The sequence below is a fragment of the Bos mutus genome, chromosome 4 (genome assembly GCF_027580195.1).
Source record: "Bos mutus isolate GX-2022 chromosome 4, NWIPB_WYAK_1.1, whole genome shotgun sequence".
NCBI classification, from domain to species: Eukaryota; Metazoa; Chordata; class Mammalia; order Artiodactyla; family Bovidae; genus Bos; species Bos mutus.
The window spans coordinates 74,575,013-74,597,144 of NC_091620.1; the positions used below are offsets into that span (position 1 = coordinate 74,575,013).

Consider the following 22,132-nt stretch of genomic DNA (forward strand, 5'->3'; position numbering starts at 1 on the left):
AAAATACAGGTAGGAGTACAAAGTTGGCGGGGGCGGGGATTGGGAGATTTAAGTTGGTTAAGAAGAGTAGAGCCAAATTAAGCAAGATTTGAATACCAAGATGACTAGTTTGCATAAGCACAGATCTTTTGAATAGCACAGGGTTAACACTGCTATTAATCTGGCATTTGTAGACAGGAGGCATTGGATGAGTGTAAGTGACTAGTGTAAGAATCTCACTTGGAGGACTTGGACTATGAGTAATAATGGGAATCACTGAAATCTTTGGGACTTGGTGACTTGTTCTAAGGGACTGAAGTGGGAAAATGAGTCAAAGATGACTCCAAGATAGCAGAAGCAACATCAAGTAAAGGCATGTTTTCGTTTTTGTTGTTTCACTTGTGCATGTTTGAAGCTACACTGGAAGTGACAGTGTAAAAGATAGAACTTAAAGATTAAACAAAGGGCACTTTGCTGTGCTGCTACCTTTTTGTAGAGAATAAATGATACTGTCTGCAAGAGAGGATAGATAAGAGCTTTGAAATTGCCTTGTGGGTGAGTAACCCACTGACTGTAGACTTGACAAGTAGAGTCCACAGCAAATAGATATCATGTGACAGGAATACAGTGTAGTTTAGGCTGAGGCTGGTTCTTGGTTCCTTGAAGCAGAGATATGCAGCCTGGCTGGGGCAATGTAGGGTCCTTGTCTGAATGATGCTGAGGGTCGAGAACCACAGGGGCCCATCCAGAAAGAGAACTCAGAGTAGTAAGATGCTTTAAGTCCCTGACTTACCTATGATATTTGTGTAGATAGAAGAAATAAATGAGCAAATTAGAAAAGAGAAAGAGGAAGCTGAGGCTCGTATGCGACAAGCATCTAAGAATGCAGAGAAGTCAGCTGGCGGAGGTGGAAACGGAAGTAAACATTGGTCAGAAGATGATCTGCAATTACTCATTAAAGCTGTGAATCTCTTCCCTGCTGGAACAAATTCAAGGTATTGGTTCTAATGAAGCTTCTCTTCACTGGAGCCTCAGGATTATGTAGACAAGCATCTGAAATAGCAGCATATTGCGGCAAGTTTCCAAAGATTTGCTTGGGTCTAGATGCTAAATTCTGTGCCACGGTGGAAAACGTAAAAAGCAAGAGTACATTTTGAACCTGTTTGCTAGTCTTAACAGCTTATACCAGCACACATACAAAGATCCATATATACAGCAGGATGCTTCATCAGTTTCTCAGGAAATTAAGGATCATGAAACATAAACCTTGACTGTCATGTTGGCCTATTCCATTGTGGCTTATACTAGGCACTAGGTTTTGTGTTCCATGGTTTCTCTTTAGTCTTAATTCTCCTGTATTACTTCCCACCTCAACCTGGAGCTTAAAAGTATGTGTCCAAATGGCAGTGTACACAAATGTGTGCTCTTATTTCTGTTGATTTTTTACACGATCTGTAAGATTTTATACAAACTTGAAACCAAGATTATACACAGCTGATTTAAACACTCAAGTCCAGGCAATAGTAATAATTAGAGCACCAATTTAGAGCTAATTCTTTAGATGTTATAGCTAACCTTTCTGCAGTAAAAATGTAGGATCATTCTGAATTTTTTTTTTTCTTCTCATTATTATATCCATTTTTCTAGATGGGAAGTTATTGCTAATTACATGAACATACATTCTTCTTCTGGAGTTAAGAGAACTGCCAAAGATGTTATTGGCAAAGCAAAGAGCCTTCAAAAACTTGGTGAGTTAGTTTTTGCCAAATGAGTTTCTTTGCTACCTGAGATACATATTTTAAAAGTAATCTATGCGATTTAATGAAAGACTGAGATGAACTGTATTAAAAATTTTTTTTTTCCCTTCTCAGACCCTCATCAAAAGGATGACATAAACAAAAAGGCTTTTGATAAATTTAAGAAAGAACATGGTGTGGTGCCTCAGGCAGACAATGCAACACCTTCAGAACGATTTGAAGGTAATGAAATTTCATTCTTCTGAGTAGAAAATGCTAACCTTGTGTCTACCTGGGAATATACAAGATCTAGGGCCTACAAGCAGAATGACTGGGAAATAAAGCATTTAGTGGACTGGAAGGTGTAATCTTTTAGGACTGACTTGACTTCAACACCACTGAGAACTGCAGTTCTTCCATTTCATATGCCATGAGGGGAGGGGTGTGTTTGTTTTGTTCATCGGATTTTAACAAATCAGAATTAAAGGATATTAGGACGATTGAAATTTAAGGTCTGTAACTAACTTTTTATCAAGGTTCATTTCCTGATTTTGAAAAACATACTATATATAAGGAAATGTCCTAGTTTTTAAGCGAAGACAGGAGTTAAGGGGAAGCATGCCTACAAATCACATGATTCAGAACAAGTTACGCAGACAGAATTTGTTATGCTGATATTATCTTGAGTGTTCTAGCTAATCTCTGATTACTCTGGACCAGTGTGTTTCAAATACAAATTATGACTCAGAAGTGGGTCATGAAATCAGTTTAATGGGTCATGAGTAGAAAATATCAGAGGGCATTACATCTGTTATACAAGTGGGTATTTGTGAAACTTCTGTTCATGTGTATATGTGTTCGGGATGTGATACATTTTTCCTTACTCTGAGTTGTTGACAAAAGTTTGAAAAGTTCTCTTTCACTTCATGCATTTGTGAGCCACCAGTCCTTTCTCCCTAACTAAGCTAATCTTGGATACACTTTCCAGATCACAGTGCCAGATCTGTTTTGGGATTAACTAACAGCTTTGACTCTTCGTGACCTCCTGTCCCTATCTTAGCAGTGCCACTTTTCCTATATTCTTAGTCTGATTTATTATCCTGTATTTCAATTTGAAAATATTTTAATAGAAGAGACTTAGAATGTTCTATAAAGAGTAAAAAATCATTGTGTTTGCTTGTTGCATTTGCAAAATCAAGGGTGACTTTTGTCTAGGCTGAGTGTTATTTCGGCTCTTTTAAGAATGTTACCTGGAGTACAAGTGGCAACTACTCCAGTATTCTTGCCTGGAAAATTCCATGGACAGATGAGCCTGACAGGCTACAGTCCATGGGGCCACAAAAGGTCAGAAACCACTGAGCAATTGAGCACAAGAAAGATAAGTAACAAAGTGGACATATCAGGACACTTGGAGGGCACGTCTAAAGGAGATAATGCTCTTTTCCCTATGCCCTCCACAAAATGCAGACATGTTCAGATATTACTGTTATTCTCAGCCCTTTCTTACGGTTCTAATTTACATGCTTGAGGCAGGCACTGATGGTTGTTTTCTGGCAAGTGGGAGACCCTGTGAGGGCAGGAGTGATTGGCAGTGATGTGGTACTTGGGCCCGACTCCTTTATCTCTTCTATGGATTTAATGGGTAGGCCCGCCTCTCTCCAACTGTACCAGTAAACACCAAGCTGGCTGCATTTTTTGGAATGGTGATTTCTCATGGTAATTTTACATTGCATTCATTTTGGTATTGTGAAGTACTAGGTTGGCCAAAAAGTTCATTCAGGTTTTTCCAGAAAATGTTAAAAAAACCCAAATGAACTTTTTGGCCAACCCAATACATGGATAATAATAGCAGATAATAATTACATGCCAGTTCCATCTTTTTTCCAAGAGAGAGAAAGTGAGTTAAATCTATGATGACAAATGGGTCTTCAAACTAATAAAATTCCACTTAAGGGTTTTCTGGAACTTAAAAGCTGACTTCAAAAATACCAGCAGTCTTTAATCTGTCTAATCTGTCTTTAAATGGAAGTTCTCTGCCTTGTTTTGAGGTATGTTGTTTTTTAACTTGTTCACTGTGCCTATGTGTATTTTTTAATTGGGAAAGAACTTAGATTTCCAGACTTCACCCCTGGATACCATTTGAAGTAGTAGTCTCATTACTGGCAGTATAGGTGCCGCTGTGTTCTCATTGCATGGTCTGAAATAACTTAAGCTATGGCTGTCTGGGGAGGCCTTACAAATAGCTGTGAAAAGAAGAGAAGTGAAAAGCAAAGGAAAAAAGGAAAGATATGAACATCTGAATGCAGAGTTCCAAAGAATAGCAGGAAGAGATAATAAAGCCTTCTTCAGCGATCAATGCAAAGAAATAGAGGAAAACAACAGAATGGGAAAGACTAGGGATCTCTTCAAGAAAATCAGAGATACCAAAGGAACATTTCATGCAAAGATGGGCTCAATAAAGGACAGTAATGGTATGGACCTAATAGAAGCAGAAAATAAGAGATGGCAAGAATACACAGAACTATACAAAAAAGATCTTCACAACCCAGATAATCACGATGGTGTGATCACTGACCTAGAGCCAGACATCCTGGAATGTGAAGTCAAGTGCGCCTTAGAAAGCATCACTATGAACAAAGCTAGTAGAGGTGATGGAATTCCAGTTGAGCTGTTCCAAATCCTGAAAGATGATGCTGTGAAAGTGCTGCACTCAATATGCCAGCAAATTTGGAAAACTCAGCAGTGGCCACAGGACTGGAAAAGGTCAGTTTTCATTCCAATCCCAAAGAAAGACAATGCCAAAGAATGCTCAAACTACCGCACAATTGCACTCATCTCACACGCTAGTAAAGTAATGCTCAAAATTCTCCAAGCCAGGCTTCAGCAATATATGAACCATGAACTTCCTGATGTTCAAACTGGTTTTAGAAAAGGCAGAGGAACCAGAGATCAAATTGCCAACATCCGCTGGATCATGGAAAAAGCAAGAGAGTTCCAGAAAAGCATCTATTTCTGCTTTCTTGACTATGCCAAAGCCTTTGACTGTGTGGATCACAATAAACTGGAAAATTCTGAAAGAGATGGGAATACCAGACCACCTGACCTGCCTCTTGAGAAACCTGTATGCAGGTCAGGAAGCAACAGTTAGAACTGGACATGGAACAGACTGGTTCCAAATAGGAAAAGGAGTACGTCAAGGCTGTATATTGTCACCCTGTTTATTTAACTTCTGTGCAGAGTACATCATGAGAAACGCTGGACTGGAAGAAACACAAGCTGGAATCAAGATTGCCGGGAGAAGTATCAATAACCTCAGATATGCAGATGACACCACCCTTATGGCAGAAAGTGAAGAGGAACTCAAAAGCCTCTTGATGAAAGTGAAAGTGGAGAGTGGAAAAGTTGGCTTAAAGCTCAACATTCAGAAAACAAAGATCATGGCATCCGGTCCCATCCCTTCATGGGAAATAGATGGGGAAACAGTGTCAGACTTTATTTTTCTGGGCTCCAAAATCACTGCAGATGGTGACTGCAGCCATGAAATTAAAAGACGCTTACTCCTTGGAAGGAAAGTTATGACCAACCTAGATAGCATATTCAAAAGCAGAGACATCACTTTGCCAACAAAGGTTCGTCTAGTCAAGGCTATGGTTTTTCCTGTGGTCACGTATGGATGTGAGAGTTAGACTGTTAAAAAGGCTGAGCGCTGAAGAATTGATGCTTTTGAACTGTGGTGTTGGAGAAAACTCTTGAGAGTCCCTTGGACTGCAAAGAGATCCAACCAGTCCGTTCTGAAGGAAATCAGCCCTGGGATTTCTTTGGAAGGAATGATGCTAAAGCTGAAACTCCAGTACTTTGGCCACCTCATGCGAAGAGTTGACTCACTGGAAAAGACTCTGATGCTGGGAGGGCATCAGAGTCTGCCCCATCTGATGCTTGGGGGCAAGAGGAGAAGGGGACGACAGAGGATGAGATGGATGGATGGCATCACTGACTCCATGGACGTGAGTCTCAGTGAACTCCGGGAGTTGGTGATGGACAGGGAGGCCTGGCATGCTTCGATTCATGGGGTCGCAAAGAGTCGGACACGACTGAGCGACTGATCTGATCTGATCCGTCCATTAACTTAGACTTACTACTAAACCAAGCCAGCTTTTGAACCATTTTAATTTTCCTACAAAAGTGGGATATGCACTTCTTACATCCTGAGGAAGGAATGTATTTGTGATACATCTATGAAGTGTTCTATAAGACATACAGATTTGGTTTAGCAGAGATGTACAGCATAGGCTTTAGTGGATGTGCTGACAGTTAACACTGGAACATGGAATCTAATCTCACATTGCCTCTACAGCATTGGGTACCTGCCTTAATTTTGTTAAAATTGTTTTTTCTAGTTAAAAACAAGAGTAGTTTACAGGCTCTCATCCAACGAAAAGTTTTGTAATTAGGCAGCTCTTTTCTCTATGCTATAAGGAACTAGATTTATCAAAAATCTAAAATGACTTATGATTGTGTTTTTGAACCCAGTAGTCCCAACTGTTTATTTTAAATCTGATTTTTAAAAAATGTCTGGTAAGTATATTTTGAGACCAGAAATAAAAAGCATTTCTTTCCTTTTGTCTCAGATAATTTTCTGGGATGTAAGCTATCTAAAGTTTTTTTTCCCCAGTTAATATTGGGTTGGCCACAAAGTTTGTTTGGGTTTTTCCATAAGATGGAAAAACTTGGTCAACTCAGTGCTGGTATATGTTTGTCTAATCTCAAAGTACATTTAAGATTACACACCAGATTCAGATGGGCACTTACAAATGACTCATCTGAGAAGGTGTTCCAAAACAGTTTTCTATAAATTAGGATAACTGTTTGAAATAAAATTTGTTTCTTAAACAGGTCCATGCACAGATTTCACCCCTTGGACAACAGAAGAACAGAAGCTTTTGGAACAAGCTTTGAAAACATACCCAGTAAATACACCTGAAAGATGGGAAAAAATAGCAGAAGCAGTGCCTGGCAGGACAAAGAAGGACTGCATGAAACGATACAAGGTTGTAGATCTTGAGTTTATAGATTCCATTATCATTTAAATTATGGTGTTATACTTATTTCAATACCACCATAGTTGTGGGGCCAGTATTAGACATTTCCTAGCTCTGGCAATTAATTTTAAAAAATCAACCTTTTCAGTACGGATTTATCCAATTTGAATGTTTTACATATTTATATGAAACACTAGAAATGTCTGAAATCTTGACAACTTTTTGTCTAAGTAAAATGTTTGTCTTCTTCCTAGGAACTGGTTGAAATGGTAAAAGCAAAGAAAGCTGCACAAGAGCAAGTGCTGAATGCAAGTAGAGGCAAGAAATGACTTATGACAATCTTTGTTGCGTGTGCATTTTTATAATAAAACTGAAAATACTATACAAATTTTCATTCTTAAAATTATACTTAAAAGTGTGTCCCAGCATAATTTCTCTGAACTCTGAGAATCTACCATTCACTGTGGTGGTCTTATCCTTTCAAAGTCTAACATACAGTATTTTATTCATATTTACCAGTATAGATTTTTTTTTTTTCTTTACAACTTGAGGGTCTCAGTTTTATAATGTTCCAAATGTTTATTAGGAGCATTTTTAATCATGAAGCCAGCGCATGTTACTGCAAATGTGGTTAAAATCTGGTAGTTGCTCAATAGGACCTAAGGATTTAAAAGAAAAGACAGTTATAACTAAATAAAAGGAAAGTCCTTAGCCAACTTTCTGCATGGGAGACTAGGAGTCAGGCTTACCAACAGCAGCAACAGCTGGACTCTTATCATAAATATATTTGGTACACACTTCTCGAATTATCTCAGCATTTACAGCCTGAAAAATTGAAGATACAAGCATTCGGAGTTTTTTGTAGTAGTAAAGACATTGTATACCTGGAATGTTTTAGAGCTAAAGCAAATTTTATGATACCTATCTTGAGCTGTTGTATTAATAACAAAGATTGTTTTACACAAGATCCAACAGTATCTAAGGACTACTTACATCAATTCTTGCTTCAAGCTCAGGGATGGGAATTCTTCGATTATAGCATAACATTTGCCTACCTATATCTTCACAGATGGGAGTGGAACCTGTTTTAATGAAAAAAGAAAACTAAGGACTGGAATCTAGATAAACCATGTGAAAAAAAGACCTAAGTCTTTATTCTTTTACCATCAAGTTGCAGCAACATGTTTGTTTTCAGAAGATTTTTGGCACGAGCAACTTCACTTTCAGTGACACTTGTACACAGTCGCATCCTAAAAGCCATTTGGAAAAATCAAAGGTCAAGTAATTTGAAAATGTTACGTGTTTTATGAGTTAATGACCTAAAGAAAGAAAGGATGCTATATTATCTGTTATACCACAATGTACAATTGATTATGAATTCAATTTAGTAAAAAGTTGAAATTACTATCAATCCCAACAGTTACACAAAGTTAAAATATTACTGATTATTTTCCTGGTAGGGTTAATTTCTCAAAGGGGATATGGTTAGCAGAGATTCACTACAATATAAAAATAGGCTGACTGCATTTTGAGAAGTTCTACAGTCATTTTGAAAATTTGTGAATCCCCATGTGTTAGGATCTGACTTGCTAGGGGATAGATAGATCAGTGGGTCACTGGTTTCTCAAAAGACTCTAGCTGAGTCTAATTTAAACCTAATAATTAAGTTAATGATTACATCTCTTTAAGTCTGGCTCAGACAGTAAAGCGTGTGCCTGCAATGTGGTAGACCAGGGTTCAATGCCTGGGTCAGGAAGATCCCCTTGAGAAGGAAATGACAACCCACTCCAGTACTCTTGCCTGGAAAATCTCATGGATGGAGGAGGCTGGAAGGCTACAGTCCACGGGATCGCAAAGAGTTGCACACGGCTGAGCTACTGCACTTCACATCTAGCTAGAGCATAAACCATTTAAGAATGGTGTAGGAAAGGGACCAGAGCTAAATAACAGTTTTCCAAGAAGCCGTGGGACCTTCTGCCTGTCTCAAGGTACTAGATTTGACTAAAACACTACATTTCTTTTAGCAATGGCAACTTCAGATTCATTTTTAACACAGCCTTTCCAAGCCAAATAGGTTTAGAAATATTTCCTAAAATTCTAGTTGGCGTTTAAACATTTTTAACTTTTAAGATCTTTCTGAAGTAATCTGCTACTTAATGATTAAGAAGTTTCTATAATATAAATCAGCTTCACATGAAACCCAGAAGAAATGTGATCTTTAAAACATTGCAACAGTTGCTACTGTAGAACAGTACTTAGTCTTGTTCTCTTAATAAAATGCTATCACCATAAAAAATTAATCACCGTCAACAGTGTAAAAGAAAGTAGTCTGAATTGGTAATTCTTAAGCAAGATTTAAATTATTTTCTCACCATTCTTTTTGAACAACATGTAGCATATCTGCAACAGTGGCTGGTTCACAAACCATATAGATTCCCCACAATCCTGTATCTGTGTAGGAAGTGTTGAAAGACTGGAAGCTATGGCAGAGGTTGCCATGACAGGTAAGCTGGGCCAGCTTGCTAGATAAATTCTGAAAGGAAAAGAAATTGTCCAGAAGAACTGTAGGTATACATGTGCAGACTACCAGAAAGAAAAATGACATGTAGAAATAGTGACTGCCCAAAAAGGCTGAGTTTCTCAGTTTTATTCAGCAATATCTCAATAAAAAGCTAAAATTCAATGAAACTAAGAATTATAGTTACCTCACCAGCCCAATGCATCATTCTCAGAGAAAGTCATAATGTTAAAAGAGTTAATCCTTAGAATTTGCACCCACTTCTAAAATAATAATCATACTAAGTCAGAGAAAAGCAAATATATCACTTATATAAATGTAGAATATTAAAAAACAAAGATACAAGTGAACCTATTTACAAAAGAGAAATAGACTCACAGACTTTGGGATTAACGTATACACACCACTATATATAAAATAACAAGGACCTATGCATGCCACAGGGAACTCTTAAGTAATACTCTGTGAATGGATTTATACAAATATGTATCACTTAGCTATATACCCAACACAACTACATTATAAATCAACTACAGTATAAAAATTAAAACCAAAAAAAAGAAGTGACAGATCCTGTCAGGACAGAGCTATCCCTAAAATTAAAAACGGGATGATCTCACATACTGTAGTTCAAGCACATTCTCAGGATCCCTTGGCTAATCCAACCCAGCATTCCACTTCTAGCACTGACTGACGTGGGATATGGTTATTAATTAATTATCTTCCAGCTTTGTTGAATAATCATTTATAAAAACCATATAAACCAAAAAACTGAATAAACTATGCCAATTTACTTTGCCAACAAAAAAGTTAAAAAGTTAATTTAAGAAGTAAAATAATGCACTATTACCAACGTACTTTGTAGAGCTTTTGGCAGTTTGCTTAAAAATCTGAAATATAGCATGTGAACCTAAGATATTTGTATGAAATATATTTTGTCAAGGTCTTTGAGTACAAATATATACATTTTGTTAGTTATTTAAAATCCTAAAATGATGCTGTTGAGGTGCTGGACTCAATATGTCAGGAAATTTGGAAAACTCAGCAGTGGCCACAGGACTGGAAAAGGTCAGTTTTCATTCCAAGGGAAATGCCAAAGAATGTTCAAACTGTCATACGATTGCACTCACTTCACATGCAAGTAAGCTTATGCTCAAAATCCAAATCCATCAAGCTAGGTGTCAGCAGTATGTTAATCAAGAACTTCCAGGTGTACAAACTGTGTATAGACTAAAGGTAGAGGAACCAGCGATCAAATGGCCAATGTTCACTGGATCATAGAGAAAACAAGGGAATTCCAGAAAAACATCTGCTTCACTGACTACAATAAAGCCTTTTACTGTGTGGATCACAACAGACTGTGGAATATTCTTAGAGACAGGAATACCAGACTACCTTACCTGTCTCCTGAGAAACCTGTACACAGGTCAAGAAGCAACAGTTAGAACCAGACTTGGAATAATGGACTGGTTCCAAATTAGGAAAGCAGTATGACAGGGCTATATATTGTCACCCTGCTTATTTAACTTCTATGTAGAGTACATCATGCGAAATGCCGGGCTGGATGAATCACAGGCTGGAATCAAGACTGCTGGGGGAAATACCAATAACCTCAGATATGCAGAGGATACCACTCTAATCGCAGAAAATGAAGATGAACTAAAGACCCTCTTGTTCAGGGTGAAAGAGTAGAGTGAAAAAGCTGGCTTAAGCCTCAACATTCAAAGAACTAAGATCATGGCATCCATTTCCATCACTTCATGGCAAATAGAAGGGGAAAAAGTGGAAGCAGTGACAGATTTTCTTGGGCTGCAAAATCTGTGGATGGTGACTACAGCCATGAAATGAAGATCCTTGCTCCTTGGACGAAAAACTGACAAACCTAGACAGTGTATTAAAAAGCAGAGAAATCACTTTGCTGAGAAACGTCCATATAGTCAAAGCTATGGTTCTTCCAGCAGTCAAATACTGATTCGAGAGTTGGACCATAAACAGACTGAGCACCGAAGAATTGATGCTTTCAAATTGTGGTGCTGGAGAAGACTCCTGAGACTCCCTTAGACTGCCAGGAGATCAAACTAGTCAATGGTAAAGGAAATCAACCCTGAATATTCATTGGAAGGACTGATGCTGAAGTGAAGCTCCAATACTTTGGCCACCATACTTTGATGTGAAGGCTTGGCTCACTGGAAAAGATCCTAATGGTGGGAAAGATGCAGGACAAGAGGAGAAGGGGGCAGCAGAGGATGAGATAAACTTTGGAGTAACTTCAGACATAACAGAATAGGAACAAAAATAGTACAACGAATTACCTTTATCCAAATTCCTTAACAACTGTTAACTTTTTTTCCTTTATCAATTCTCTTTAACATATTTTTCAACTGTTTGAGAATATAGTGCAAATATCCTTTTTACCCCCAAATACTTGTTAATATGCACTTCTGAAAAACAATGAATTTAACCTTACTACAGTTATAAAATTAGGATATTAATGTTGATATAGTACTATCAATGAATCCTTCTATCCTTAACCAAAATTTAACAATACACCAAAAGAAAGTTTTTTTTCTTGCCTGGGAGCAATCCAGGATCAGTTCATACGTAAGTCAAAATTCATAGCACAGTTTTATCTTCTCATTTATTATGGAAATTTACTTTTAAAATCACATACCATTCCTCCTCCAAAAGAGCGATCCCAGTTGCCAATCAGTGTGTTTGCAACCATGAGACAGATTGTATCTGGATGTGCCCAACCAACAGCTTCAACAGCTACCGCAAGATGTGCCAAAGGCATCTTGTCATCCCTCACTCGAATCTAGTTGGGATAAAGGATGCAAAGCTCTAGTTAAGATTATCGCTCTATAACATGCTTGACAAGAAACTAATTCACCAGTGCTATTAATTGCAAACTTAAAATGCTCACCATGACACTCTTGTTTTTTAAACAATCAGGCCTCATTATACTCCATAGTTCAGAAGGATTTCACCAAAAGATCTCCAGTTGAAATACTACAGACACGTAGCTACCAGATAATTAATGTGGTCAAAAAGCTTTGCATTATTTAACTGGCAAAAATAATCATCAGTCTGAATTTTTCTGTCTAAATTTAGGCTAATCTTAACAGGCTTATTTTTGTACTGCCAATGCTAGTCTCATGTAACTGCCAAAATCAGGCTTCTTTCCAGATACTAATATATGAGCATCATCCCTAATGTGGCAAACAAAGCTTCTAATGAGGCTTAAAGAAATAGCTGACGGAGAGCAGATTTCTCTAGAAGTTCTGGCTTTAACAGCTACGCCCAGAAATGTACTGTGGGTAGACTCAGTCAGGAATAAGTCTAATAGTATCAAAATGTGGAATGTTTTTAAAGTAAAAGATTACTTTTATGCCCTGCCAATAGGAAAATAGGCATAATGTCAAAAAGCACAAAAAGACCAAATAATACTTTACTTAAAAAAGAAAAATAGGTGGTTAAATACATGGAACAGGAAGAAATATAAGCAACTGAGTCCATGTGCGTTTGGACTCCTTTGGTTTCCTCCATTTTAGTGTTAGGAACAGGCACATTTTGTACGAACGGTCATAAATACAACACAAGAAACCAAAAGGGTTAAAAGCTTAGTAGGTTCGGCCTACCTCACTTCCTGTGAATTTGCATGGAGGCAGAGCTGGTATTTCTCCTTTGTGTGTGGACAAAGATTCACCAAAATGAAATTTTGCTAACTCAAGCAGCTCATCATGGGAAACTCCTAAATTGAAGGAAAATATTTCATATATCCAGCAGCAATAAAATGTAAAGCACACAATTAACTGCCAGTACTTCTGTTTACAATGAGCTTAAGGTGGTATAACTGATACAGGTTACACAAGGACTACTTGCAGTCAGTAAAAAGCCTTTTCAAGAGTAAGCTCACAAAGCACATTTTATCCCTGGTTGATAAGACTTGCAGTTGCACAGATTTCTCATTCTGAATAACAATCAGTTTTCATCCACTGATTCAAAGACAAGGATAAGATAGCTTGAAGGTATTACTTTCCATACAAAATCATGTTATATTAAGTAATTAAAAGTCCTAAATGGTGGTGGTGATGGTGGTTGAGTTGCTAAGTCATGTCTAGCTCTTGCAACCCCGTGGACAGTAGCCCACCAGGCTCCTCTGCCCATAGGATTTCCCACACAAGAATACTGGAGTGGGTTGCCATTTCCTTCTCCAGGGGATCTTTCCGACTCAGGAATCCAACCTGGGTCTCCTGCACTGTAGGCAGTCTCCTGCATTACAAGTGAATTCTTTACCAATTGAGCCACTAGGGAAGCCCCCAAAAGTCCTAGTTGCAAACTAGCAAAAAAGGGTCACTTTTCAATAAAATTTTTAAAGTAGAAACGAATATGAGCTCTGTATCATTTAAAGAAAGCTGGACATACTTTATTCTCTGTGCTCTGCTATCAAAATTCAGGACTAAAATAACCTCATACAGATTCCTGAATAAATTCATAGCTAATCAAATACTCACTATTTGCTATCCAAAATTTAAGAAGTACTTGGATTCTATAGCCCTATTTTCCAAACTTGAGCCTAAAGAGATTCAGTGAAAGATTCTTAAACTTACAAGACTAATTCAGGCATGGGTAAGTGCCTTAAAAAATATCGCCACGAAATTTTTTTTTTAATGAAACATTCCATTAGAACATAAAAGCACAACTTACACCCATATTTTCCAAAGAATCTCTGGTATAAACAAGACAGTGAATGATTATATACACGTTCTTTTCACAATCACTACATAGGAGAGCCACCTTGGATATCAGTCCAGACGGTGACAATAGGAAGAACTTGGTGGTACAAAGATGACAAGCAGAGGGTAGACCCGTGAGCATGGACACAATTCTCAGCACCTGGCAACCACCTCCACTGTTTTACTACCTTTATCTGTAGCCCTCCTGGTTGGATGTTCCAGACTTTCAGCTCCTGTCCCAGTACCACCTCTACTTACCTCTATCTAAAAGGCAGGGGAGCCAATAATTTCTTTTCTTTTTTTTTTTAATGAAGCTGGGTCTGGCCTGTTTCACTGAATTTATAATGCCACTGCTTATAAGAAACATCATCGCTTATGTACCAATAAGACAATATGCTAATTAATCTAGGATAGGCCATTAATTGTAAGATATCCCAACTCTGAAAATGTCAAAATGAACCAATGAACTCTGTGACAAAACCCACTGCATCCATATGCCACCAACAATGGCAGAATCTCCTAGACAACTTAGTTGTTGAGGCCCCATCCAACCAACAGCGTCCCCTTTCCAAGGCAGTTTCACTGTGGAACTCCAGTCACCACCAGCCATTTTAGAAACAGAGTTACTAACTCGAGAACTTTAGAGCACACAGAGCCACACAAAGGTAACATGTTTCTGACAGTTAACCTCATTTTCATCTTCTTCATTATTCCCAAGTAATAAAGTCTATCCTAGCCAACTAGAATTTTAAATTATTATCATTTCTAAAGGAAAATTTACACAAAAGAACATGCCATGTAAATCTTCGTTTTGTCTTAAAAAGAGAAAATAAAACTGGAAACCAATAAAATGTACTATTTGCCTAAATTCAGACTACCGGGAAATCTAGCAAAACCTAACCTGAACTTACTTTCTCTGTTCCTCCAAGGAGGCCTTGTCCTCATGCCACTTTCATGTTCAAATTCCCATTAAATAGTCTCAAAATCCCTTGTATACTTCCCCTTCTCAGTAATTAGCAGATCTACTGAATGAACGAACAAATCAAAGAATGAATAAACAACGTAACATACTCGGGCCATGCCTGACCAAGGATGAAGCTAGTTCTCAAGAAATAATTTAAAATCTCAAGAGATTCCCAAACTGTTGAACACCATCTTCCACTGTCATTATCTTCCAGCTCACCCATCTGCCCTTTCCTTGCAAGTAAATTCCATTATGTATGTACACTTATATACTAGAGGGTCACTAAGCTTTCCTATTAAAAAACTCTACTAAGTAAAGAGAAGACGGGGGAAGTCCAGTTTCAGTGTTCCGCATTGCCCTTACCCAGCATACTAAACAATTTGCTCTGTAAATGAAAACTCTAAAGATATCTCCCAACAGGCTCAAACTGATAAGCATATCACTGTTTAAAACAGTCGTAGAAATTTAAACGTACCTCCAGCAGCAGCAAGTACTATTCTTGGTCCCTTATAATGTGTGGTTATATAATCCACTAAGTCCTTACGATTTATAGATCTGTAAATGGAGTAAGAAAAGCAGTACTAAAGGGAAATTTAAAAGCAAAGATCCTCACATAATATACCTTTATATCTCACATAATATACCTCACATAATATACCTTTAATATCCAATTAAATTGGATATTAAAGTTATTCTAAGTTAAATGCAGTCAGAAATAGGATATATACAACAAGTATCAAAGAATTTCAACATATATATATATATAAAATGTAGTATCATCACTTGTTTACTCCAGAAATAGGACCCAGATACCTGAAGTCAAGTAGGGCTAAAGGGTCATTCAAGTACTATAATGATACCATTTCATTCAGATTATTGGGGGTAAAAAATTACTTTCTGAAACATACTTTTTGAATGTTTGTGAATGTTAATTTTCACAATTCAAATTTTTTCTCAAAAAAAAAATCTGAGAATTATACCTACTTGATATTTTCAGTTGGTCCCAAAATTGTCCGTCCAAGTGCAGTATTTTGATAAGCTGTAGCATGAAGATAATCAAAAACAACTTCTTGTAAATTGGTTTCAACTTCCTGCATCTCTCTAAGGATTACTCCACGTTCACGTTCAATCTCTGCTTCTCCCAATGTGCTGTTTTGTATTATATCAGCAAGAATTTCTACAGCTAATTGAAAATAAAACACAGGAAGAAACACTGAGTCTTAATTTTCACTATTAATATCTATTAAATTAGCATCAGAAACCATGATAGTGACCAGCACTCAATACTGAATAAATGATTATTGCACTGGAAGAAATAAATGTTTCTGTACATTTGATATACCTAAAAGGAATAAATTAAAATGAAAAATATAATCCCTTGTGGTACAGATGAGCTTGGAGAAAATTCCTAAATTTGCGAGAATTAGTGTCGTCTCAAACATCTTTCCCCACTTAATTACAATTAATGGTCAGTGCTGGTTAGATTCTGACTGTTTATCAAAGACTCTGATAAATGATGATTCAACAGAGCTGGAATAGTTAACAGTTGTAGAAAAGGATAATTACCCCAAAAGACATACATGTGACTATCAAAGGATAATTAAGTGACCCTTGGGGAAAACTGATAAAACCTTCAAATATTTATATAAAAACGACCCTAATTTGTAAAAAGTCACAAGTAAACTAAAGGATATATCATGCTATTAAGCAATTTTATCAGAGAAAGTACATACTTCTCCAAAAAAGAGAAACCTCAACTATCCTTGAAGAATTAGTATACAGTTGTAATCACAATCTAAATTTTAGTAAACAGAAAACAAATTTATCAACTTTCATTATGTTACCCTGCTATAAACTTCTGTTCTTTAAGTTCACTTAAAGTGGACTTGTTTCAGAAGCAAAAATGTTTCAGTACCAAGGACTTCCTATAATTAATTACCTCTACATTGCCCAAAATGACAAAACAGACTGCAAGAATAAGCTGGGACTGAGATTATGACCAAGAGGAAAAAATAATTTGTAAAACCAAATTAAAGCTATCTGTCCATCTAACACCATGTTGTGAATCAAATAAAAAATGCTCCAATAAAATTTAAAAACAATAAAATCCCATCTGTCCAGAGAAGTAAAGGCCCAAATGGGTAAGGAAGAGCCCAAAGACAGATGGGAAAATGAGAGATCCTGTATGAAGAGCCTCCTCTATTTGGAAGTAGTAGTCTAGACTAGTACCTAAAAGTGGGGATTCATATTTCCCAATATTTATGTTTTAATAAGAATCTTCTTTCTAATGTATATTTAATACTGAAATTTAAAAGCATAGATCCTCAATAACATACCTGAAATTAAATTGGACCTTAAAGATATTCTAAGTCAAATGCAGTCAGAAATAGGATATATACAAGTATCAAAGAATTTACACACACACACACACACATACATATATAATACCATCACTTGTTTATTCCAGAAGCAGCTACAAACCCAAACAACCTGGAGTTAGGTGGGGCAAACTATTATTTAAGTATTCTAATGATACAGTTTCATTCAGATTGGTCATCACCAGAGATGGGGGAGGGAAAAATGAGTGAACTGTTTTAGGTTTATTTTTTGGGGTTTTAGTTTAAATAAACTGAATTTTAGAAATTCAAATTTGAAATTGAAATTAATGTAAAGGAAGCTAAGAAAGAAGTGCACTCCAGGAGGAGGAACCAGAATGTGCAAATGAAATAAAGAAGCAAGCACGTTCTGTTCAAAAACAAAGACCGGCAGTCAGAAGATATAAAATATGTTCTGGCTTGTAAGAGAAATGAAAAATTCAGATAACAGAACAGAGAAAAAACAAAAATAAAAAGTAGACAGTAAAAGTGAACATATAATAAAACAGTTAAAAATCATTTACTACCCAGGTATGACTCTGGAGGAATTAATATTTGAATCAAGTGTTAGGACCTGGTTTGTACAAGTCTTGCAGCCTATAAATATTTAATATCATTTGTCATATTGGTAGAAAAAATAGGTGCCCCCTCACCCGGAGTTTGATTCACTTATTTTCACATTTCTGGGGTTTATTCTTTCTCAAGAAACATAATGAAAACAGTACTAAATTGTTTCTGAATGCCTGTGAAAATTATATATCTGCAGTATAAATAATAATACCTCTTGGCAAATCTTTAGAGAATGCTTTGGCATAATATACAGTCTGCTCTCTGGAGGTATAGGCATTGAGATGAGCACCCATATTTTCGATTTCAAGTTCCAGATCTAATTGGGATCTCTTTTTGGTGCCCTGAAATAAAAGAGAGAGGGGGGAAAAAAAAAAAATATATATATATATATATAAATATAAAATCTCTTCCTTTATCCTCATTTGTTCTACACAGTTCAGACAATGAATATGAGGTGAGGACAGAAGCCTATGTACAGTTTGATGTAAGGACCAAATTTGGTTTCTAAACTACATCGGGCTTCAGAAATAGTGACATACTTTCAGATGACATTTACATCCCAAGAGAAAATCTTTGTTTCACCTCTACAGAGCAATTATCAGTAATTATTCCAGGTAATTATCCTGAAAAAAGAAAGATTCTAAAAAATAATAAAAATAAGACATGCTATACTTTTGAAGTAGTATATATAAGACATATATATAGTCTTATATATAAGACTATATCACGTAGTCTTAGAATAAGACTTTGTGTTTACTATCTCTTAAAATGTATTTAAAAAATAATCTTTATAACTTGCCTTGAAAGCCATATGCTCCAGAAAGTGAGCTGTTCCATTATTCTTCTCATTTTCATATCGACTTCCAGCATCAATCCAGAGCCCAACCTTAATATAGTCAGGTAAGAATTAGATAAGACGTCATCTTCTTTCTTTTGAGGGGATAAGGTAGGGGTGGGAGCAGTGTTCTTCCTTTTTCTGACAAATGCTTTCCAGTCTTAACATTAAAGTTTTCTTGACTGGATTGACAATATAATCCTATGAATTATGAGATTTAAAAATTTTAGTCGTCAGTCTACTGGGTGCCGCAAACACTTACTTGGCAGCTTTACTGAGGACCCAGATTGTTAGCCAGTGTGTTACTACAGTCAATTATCAAGTATAAGATAAAGAACATCAGAAGAGACTGTCAGAAAATCTAGGTTAAGATCCTGTTCTGTCATGTATTAGTTGTGACCTTGGACAAAACCATTTAACTTCTCGAATCTTGTTTTTCAACTATCAAATGGATGAAATGAGCCCTGCTACAAAGAAGTATTTTAAAGATCAAATAAGACAAGATATGTAAAAACATCTAGCACACGGTAGTCCAGCAAGTATACTGCTCTCATTATTATCAACACTGCACAGTACAACCTGCTACAAGATGTAGTCACTTAAACTAAGCACATACACATCCAGTATGGAAGTATTACAAGAAAAGCGTCACAAGGGACAATCACTTGTCAAGGCAAAATAACTGCTGCTCCTTCCAACTACCTGCCAACCTACTGAAAAGCTTTACACGTACAGTCTGCTGTCTCCTAATGAGGGGTCAAACTAAAGCACTTACTGTGCATGTTGCGAGCCCAGAGTCTTCAGAGGCCACCCTGAGTCCATTCTCCAAACAGGTTACTCGAGTTTCAGGAACATTCAGAACAACTTGTGCAGCAGCCTGTGTACTTCTCAATCTGTTTCCTCCAAAATATAAAGACTGGTTGGGGAGAAAGGAAGCAGCAAAACATATCACTGTTCTTAATACAAATTACTGATTGGGAAACCAAATCTATGTCAAAGAGACTCTAAAGTACTCTTTCCTCCTTAACTTTTACTTCACTAGATCCACCCCTTTGCCTACCCTAGGAATATTCCTCGACCAACCACTTTCCTAAAGCCAGCAACAAGTCTACAAACATACCCTTTCCTGAAGAAAAATGAACAGTTTTTGTCATTATCCTAAAAGAAACTACTTTTGTTTCAATACTTCTAGAAATGTTTAGTACTCATAAAGGGAACAAGAAGGGGAGAAAAAGGTCAAGAAAAGGAGAAAAAAATATAAAAATACACTCACAGCATAGAAATGCTTAGCTGCCACTGTTCAAGAAAAGCAAAGTTTTGAAAAGGACAGAAAAAGAGGGTAGAAAGAAGGGTAATTACTCAAGATACACTCTGGCTGACTGATTAATTGACTATGGACTATTCGCAGGTCCCCATATGTTTTCTTCTTTATACATATGTTAAAAGTCCCTCGAACTCTAGAGAAAGCTAGTCTCTTACGAGAAAAATACATATACAGACAAACTTTTCCTTTAGCTGCCCCAGGGTTCACAGGAACCAGAGCTGATGATCAGGACGAGAGCCAGTTTTAGGCAAAAAGAGAACTCGGAGCGGATGGGGGTGGGTCCTCAGTTTTTAACAGCAACCCCCACCGCCCCCCCCCCACCCCCGCCAATTGTAACCACTGCGATTTTAATAATCAACACGCACTCTTTATAATGACTGAGTAACTGGGGGAGGGGGTTAGTAAACCACGGTCATCCCACACGTCCCTGGCAGGTCACGCGCTGCGGGTGACCAAAGCCAGCCCAGCGCCGACGGGAATAAGCGTCCCCGGCAGCCGGATGCCCCACGGGTCCCGGCTAAGGCCCGATCCGCAGGTGGAGGTGTGTGGGGCGGACGCCCGCGGCCCAGCCGGGCGCCCGTTAACTCAGGGTCGCCGCACAGGGTCCTAAGGGTAAGGCCCGGTCTAGCCTGATTCCAGGTGGCACCCAGACAAGTAGACGGAAGCTCACCCGCCCAGCAGCGCCTCCGATTAGGAGCCTCTCGGTGAAACCGCAAAGCCGCCGCCGCGCCGCAGAAAATAGCACCGCTCGGGCCACCGCCGCCGCCGCCATCGTCTCAGTTTGGGACTGTAGGAAGGGTGTGCTTCCGGGGTCATGACCTGATGTCCCAGACGAGAGGGCGGACCCCACCTAGCGACCATGATGGGAATGACAGTCCTGTAAGCGGTCTTGGAATCTTTCAGGACGTGGTGCTGACTGAAGAACACGAATTAGGGAGTCTGTAGAAGCCCCTGTATCAGCGGTTACTTTTATCTCCTACGACGTGCAAGTGCACAAATGTAGAAAAAGGTAACTTGGGGCAACATATTATTCCCAGTGGTGGGTAAAATTGATTGGAAAAGGAGGGATTTGACCCGTAATATGAGGAACATGATTCCTCACTGTCCTTAGAGGAAGTCTCTAGTGCATGGGACGGGCGTGGTGAGGGGAGAGAAGCAAGTATCAGTGTTGACACCTATTCACACTTCAGCACCTTACAGTCTGGCTCATCCCATTCCAGAGAAATTGTTGTGAAGCCACTAACTGCTGAAAGATGGACATACAGTCCTTGACATGGATTTCTTTCTTCATTCTATCTGTTTAAAATTTTTGTTTATTTATTTTCCTGCATGGGGTCTTAGTTGCAGTACACGGGGTTCTTCCTTGCAAAGCGCAGACTTCTCTAGTGGTGGTGGGGCTCCAGAGCACGGGGGCTCTTTAGTTTGGGCGCCTGTAGTTGACTATGAAATATTGTAGCTCAGTAATTGCTCGCGGTGGGTGTAGTTGCACTGTGGCATGTGAGATCTTAGTTCCCGTGACTAGGGATCAAACCCATATCCCCTGTGTTGGAAGAGGACTCTTTATGTTAAGATTTGTTTGTTTGTTTGGCTGTGCTGGGTCTTCCTTGCTGTGGCAGTGGGGCTTTCTCTACTTGCAGAGAGAAGGGTGCTATTGTTCCATTATATACTGTTCTGTTATCTTGCACGGGCTTCTCATTGGAGTGGCTTCTCTTGGGCTCAGTAGTTGTGGCACACAAGGCTTAGTTGCTCTAAGGTATGTGGGATCTTCCCTGGACCAGGGATAGAACTGTGTCCAGTGCATTGGTGCGCAGATTCTTAATCACTAGACAACCAGCGAAGCCCTGGAAGAGGAGTCTCAACCACTGGACCACCAGGGAAGTGGACTTTCCTCATTGTATCATTTTATTTTACTTTATTTATCTATTTTGGCAGTGCTGGGTCTTGGTTGCTGTGCAGGCTTTTATCTAGTTGCAGTGAGCGAAGGCTACTCTCTAGTTGCCACTGAGGCACCAGGAAAATCCTCCTTTAAGAGATGCTCTTTCTTCTAGTCCCTTCT

At 38.1% G+C, this 22,132-nt stretch overlaps 2 protein-coding genes across 4 annotated transcripts in view; one reads left to right on the forward strand and one right to left on the reverse strand.

Moving 5' to 3' along the window:
- The window catches only part of DNAJC2 (DnaJ heat shock protein family (Hsp40) member C2), a 37,796-nt gene extending 30,660 nt beyond the window's left edge, over window positions 1-7,136 (forward strand). For all 3 annotated transcript variants that reach the window (XM_070369660.1, XM_005895249.3, XM_070369661.1), the window contains exons 14-18: window positions 790-974; window positions 1,627-1,727; window positions 1,851-1,958; window positions 6,609-6,763; window positions 7,009-7,136. In XM_070369660.1, coding sequence (XP_070225761.1) covers window positions 790-974; window positions 1,627-1,727; window positions 1,851-1,958; window positions 6,609-6,763; window positions 7,009-7,083 — 624 coding nt within the window. In that variant the 3' untranslated portion in view covers window positions 7,084-7,136. The remainder of the gene's footprint in view (window positions 1-789; window positions 975-1,626; window positions 1,728-1,850; window positions 1,959-6,608; window positions 6,764-7,008) is intronic.
- PMPCB (peptidase, mitochondrial processing subunit beta) lies at window positions 6,760-20,901 on the reverse strand. The gene is made up of 13 exons (XM_005895251.3): window positions 20,747-20,901; window positions 19,528-19,668; window positions 18,717-18,803; window positions 18,129-18,258; window positions 15,957-16,155; window positions 15,448-15,527; window positions 12,911-13,023; window positions 11,944-12,087; window positions 9,127-9,287; window positions 7,919-8,004; window positions 7,748-7,836; window positions 7,504-7,579; window positions 6,760-7,413 (listed from the first exon to the last, which is right to left on the reverse strand). The coding sequence occupies exons 1-13, from the start codon at window positions 20,846-20,848 to the stop codon at window positions 7,349-7,351; spliced, it is 1,473 nt and encodes a 490-aa protein (XP_005895313.1). The 5' UTR covers window positions 20,849-20,901; the 3' UTR covers window positions 6,760-7,348.
- Between the last annotated feature and the right edge of the window lie 1,231 nt (window positions 20,902-22,132).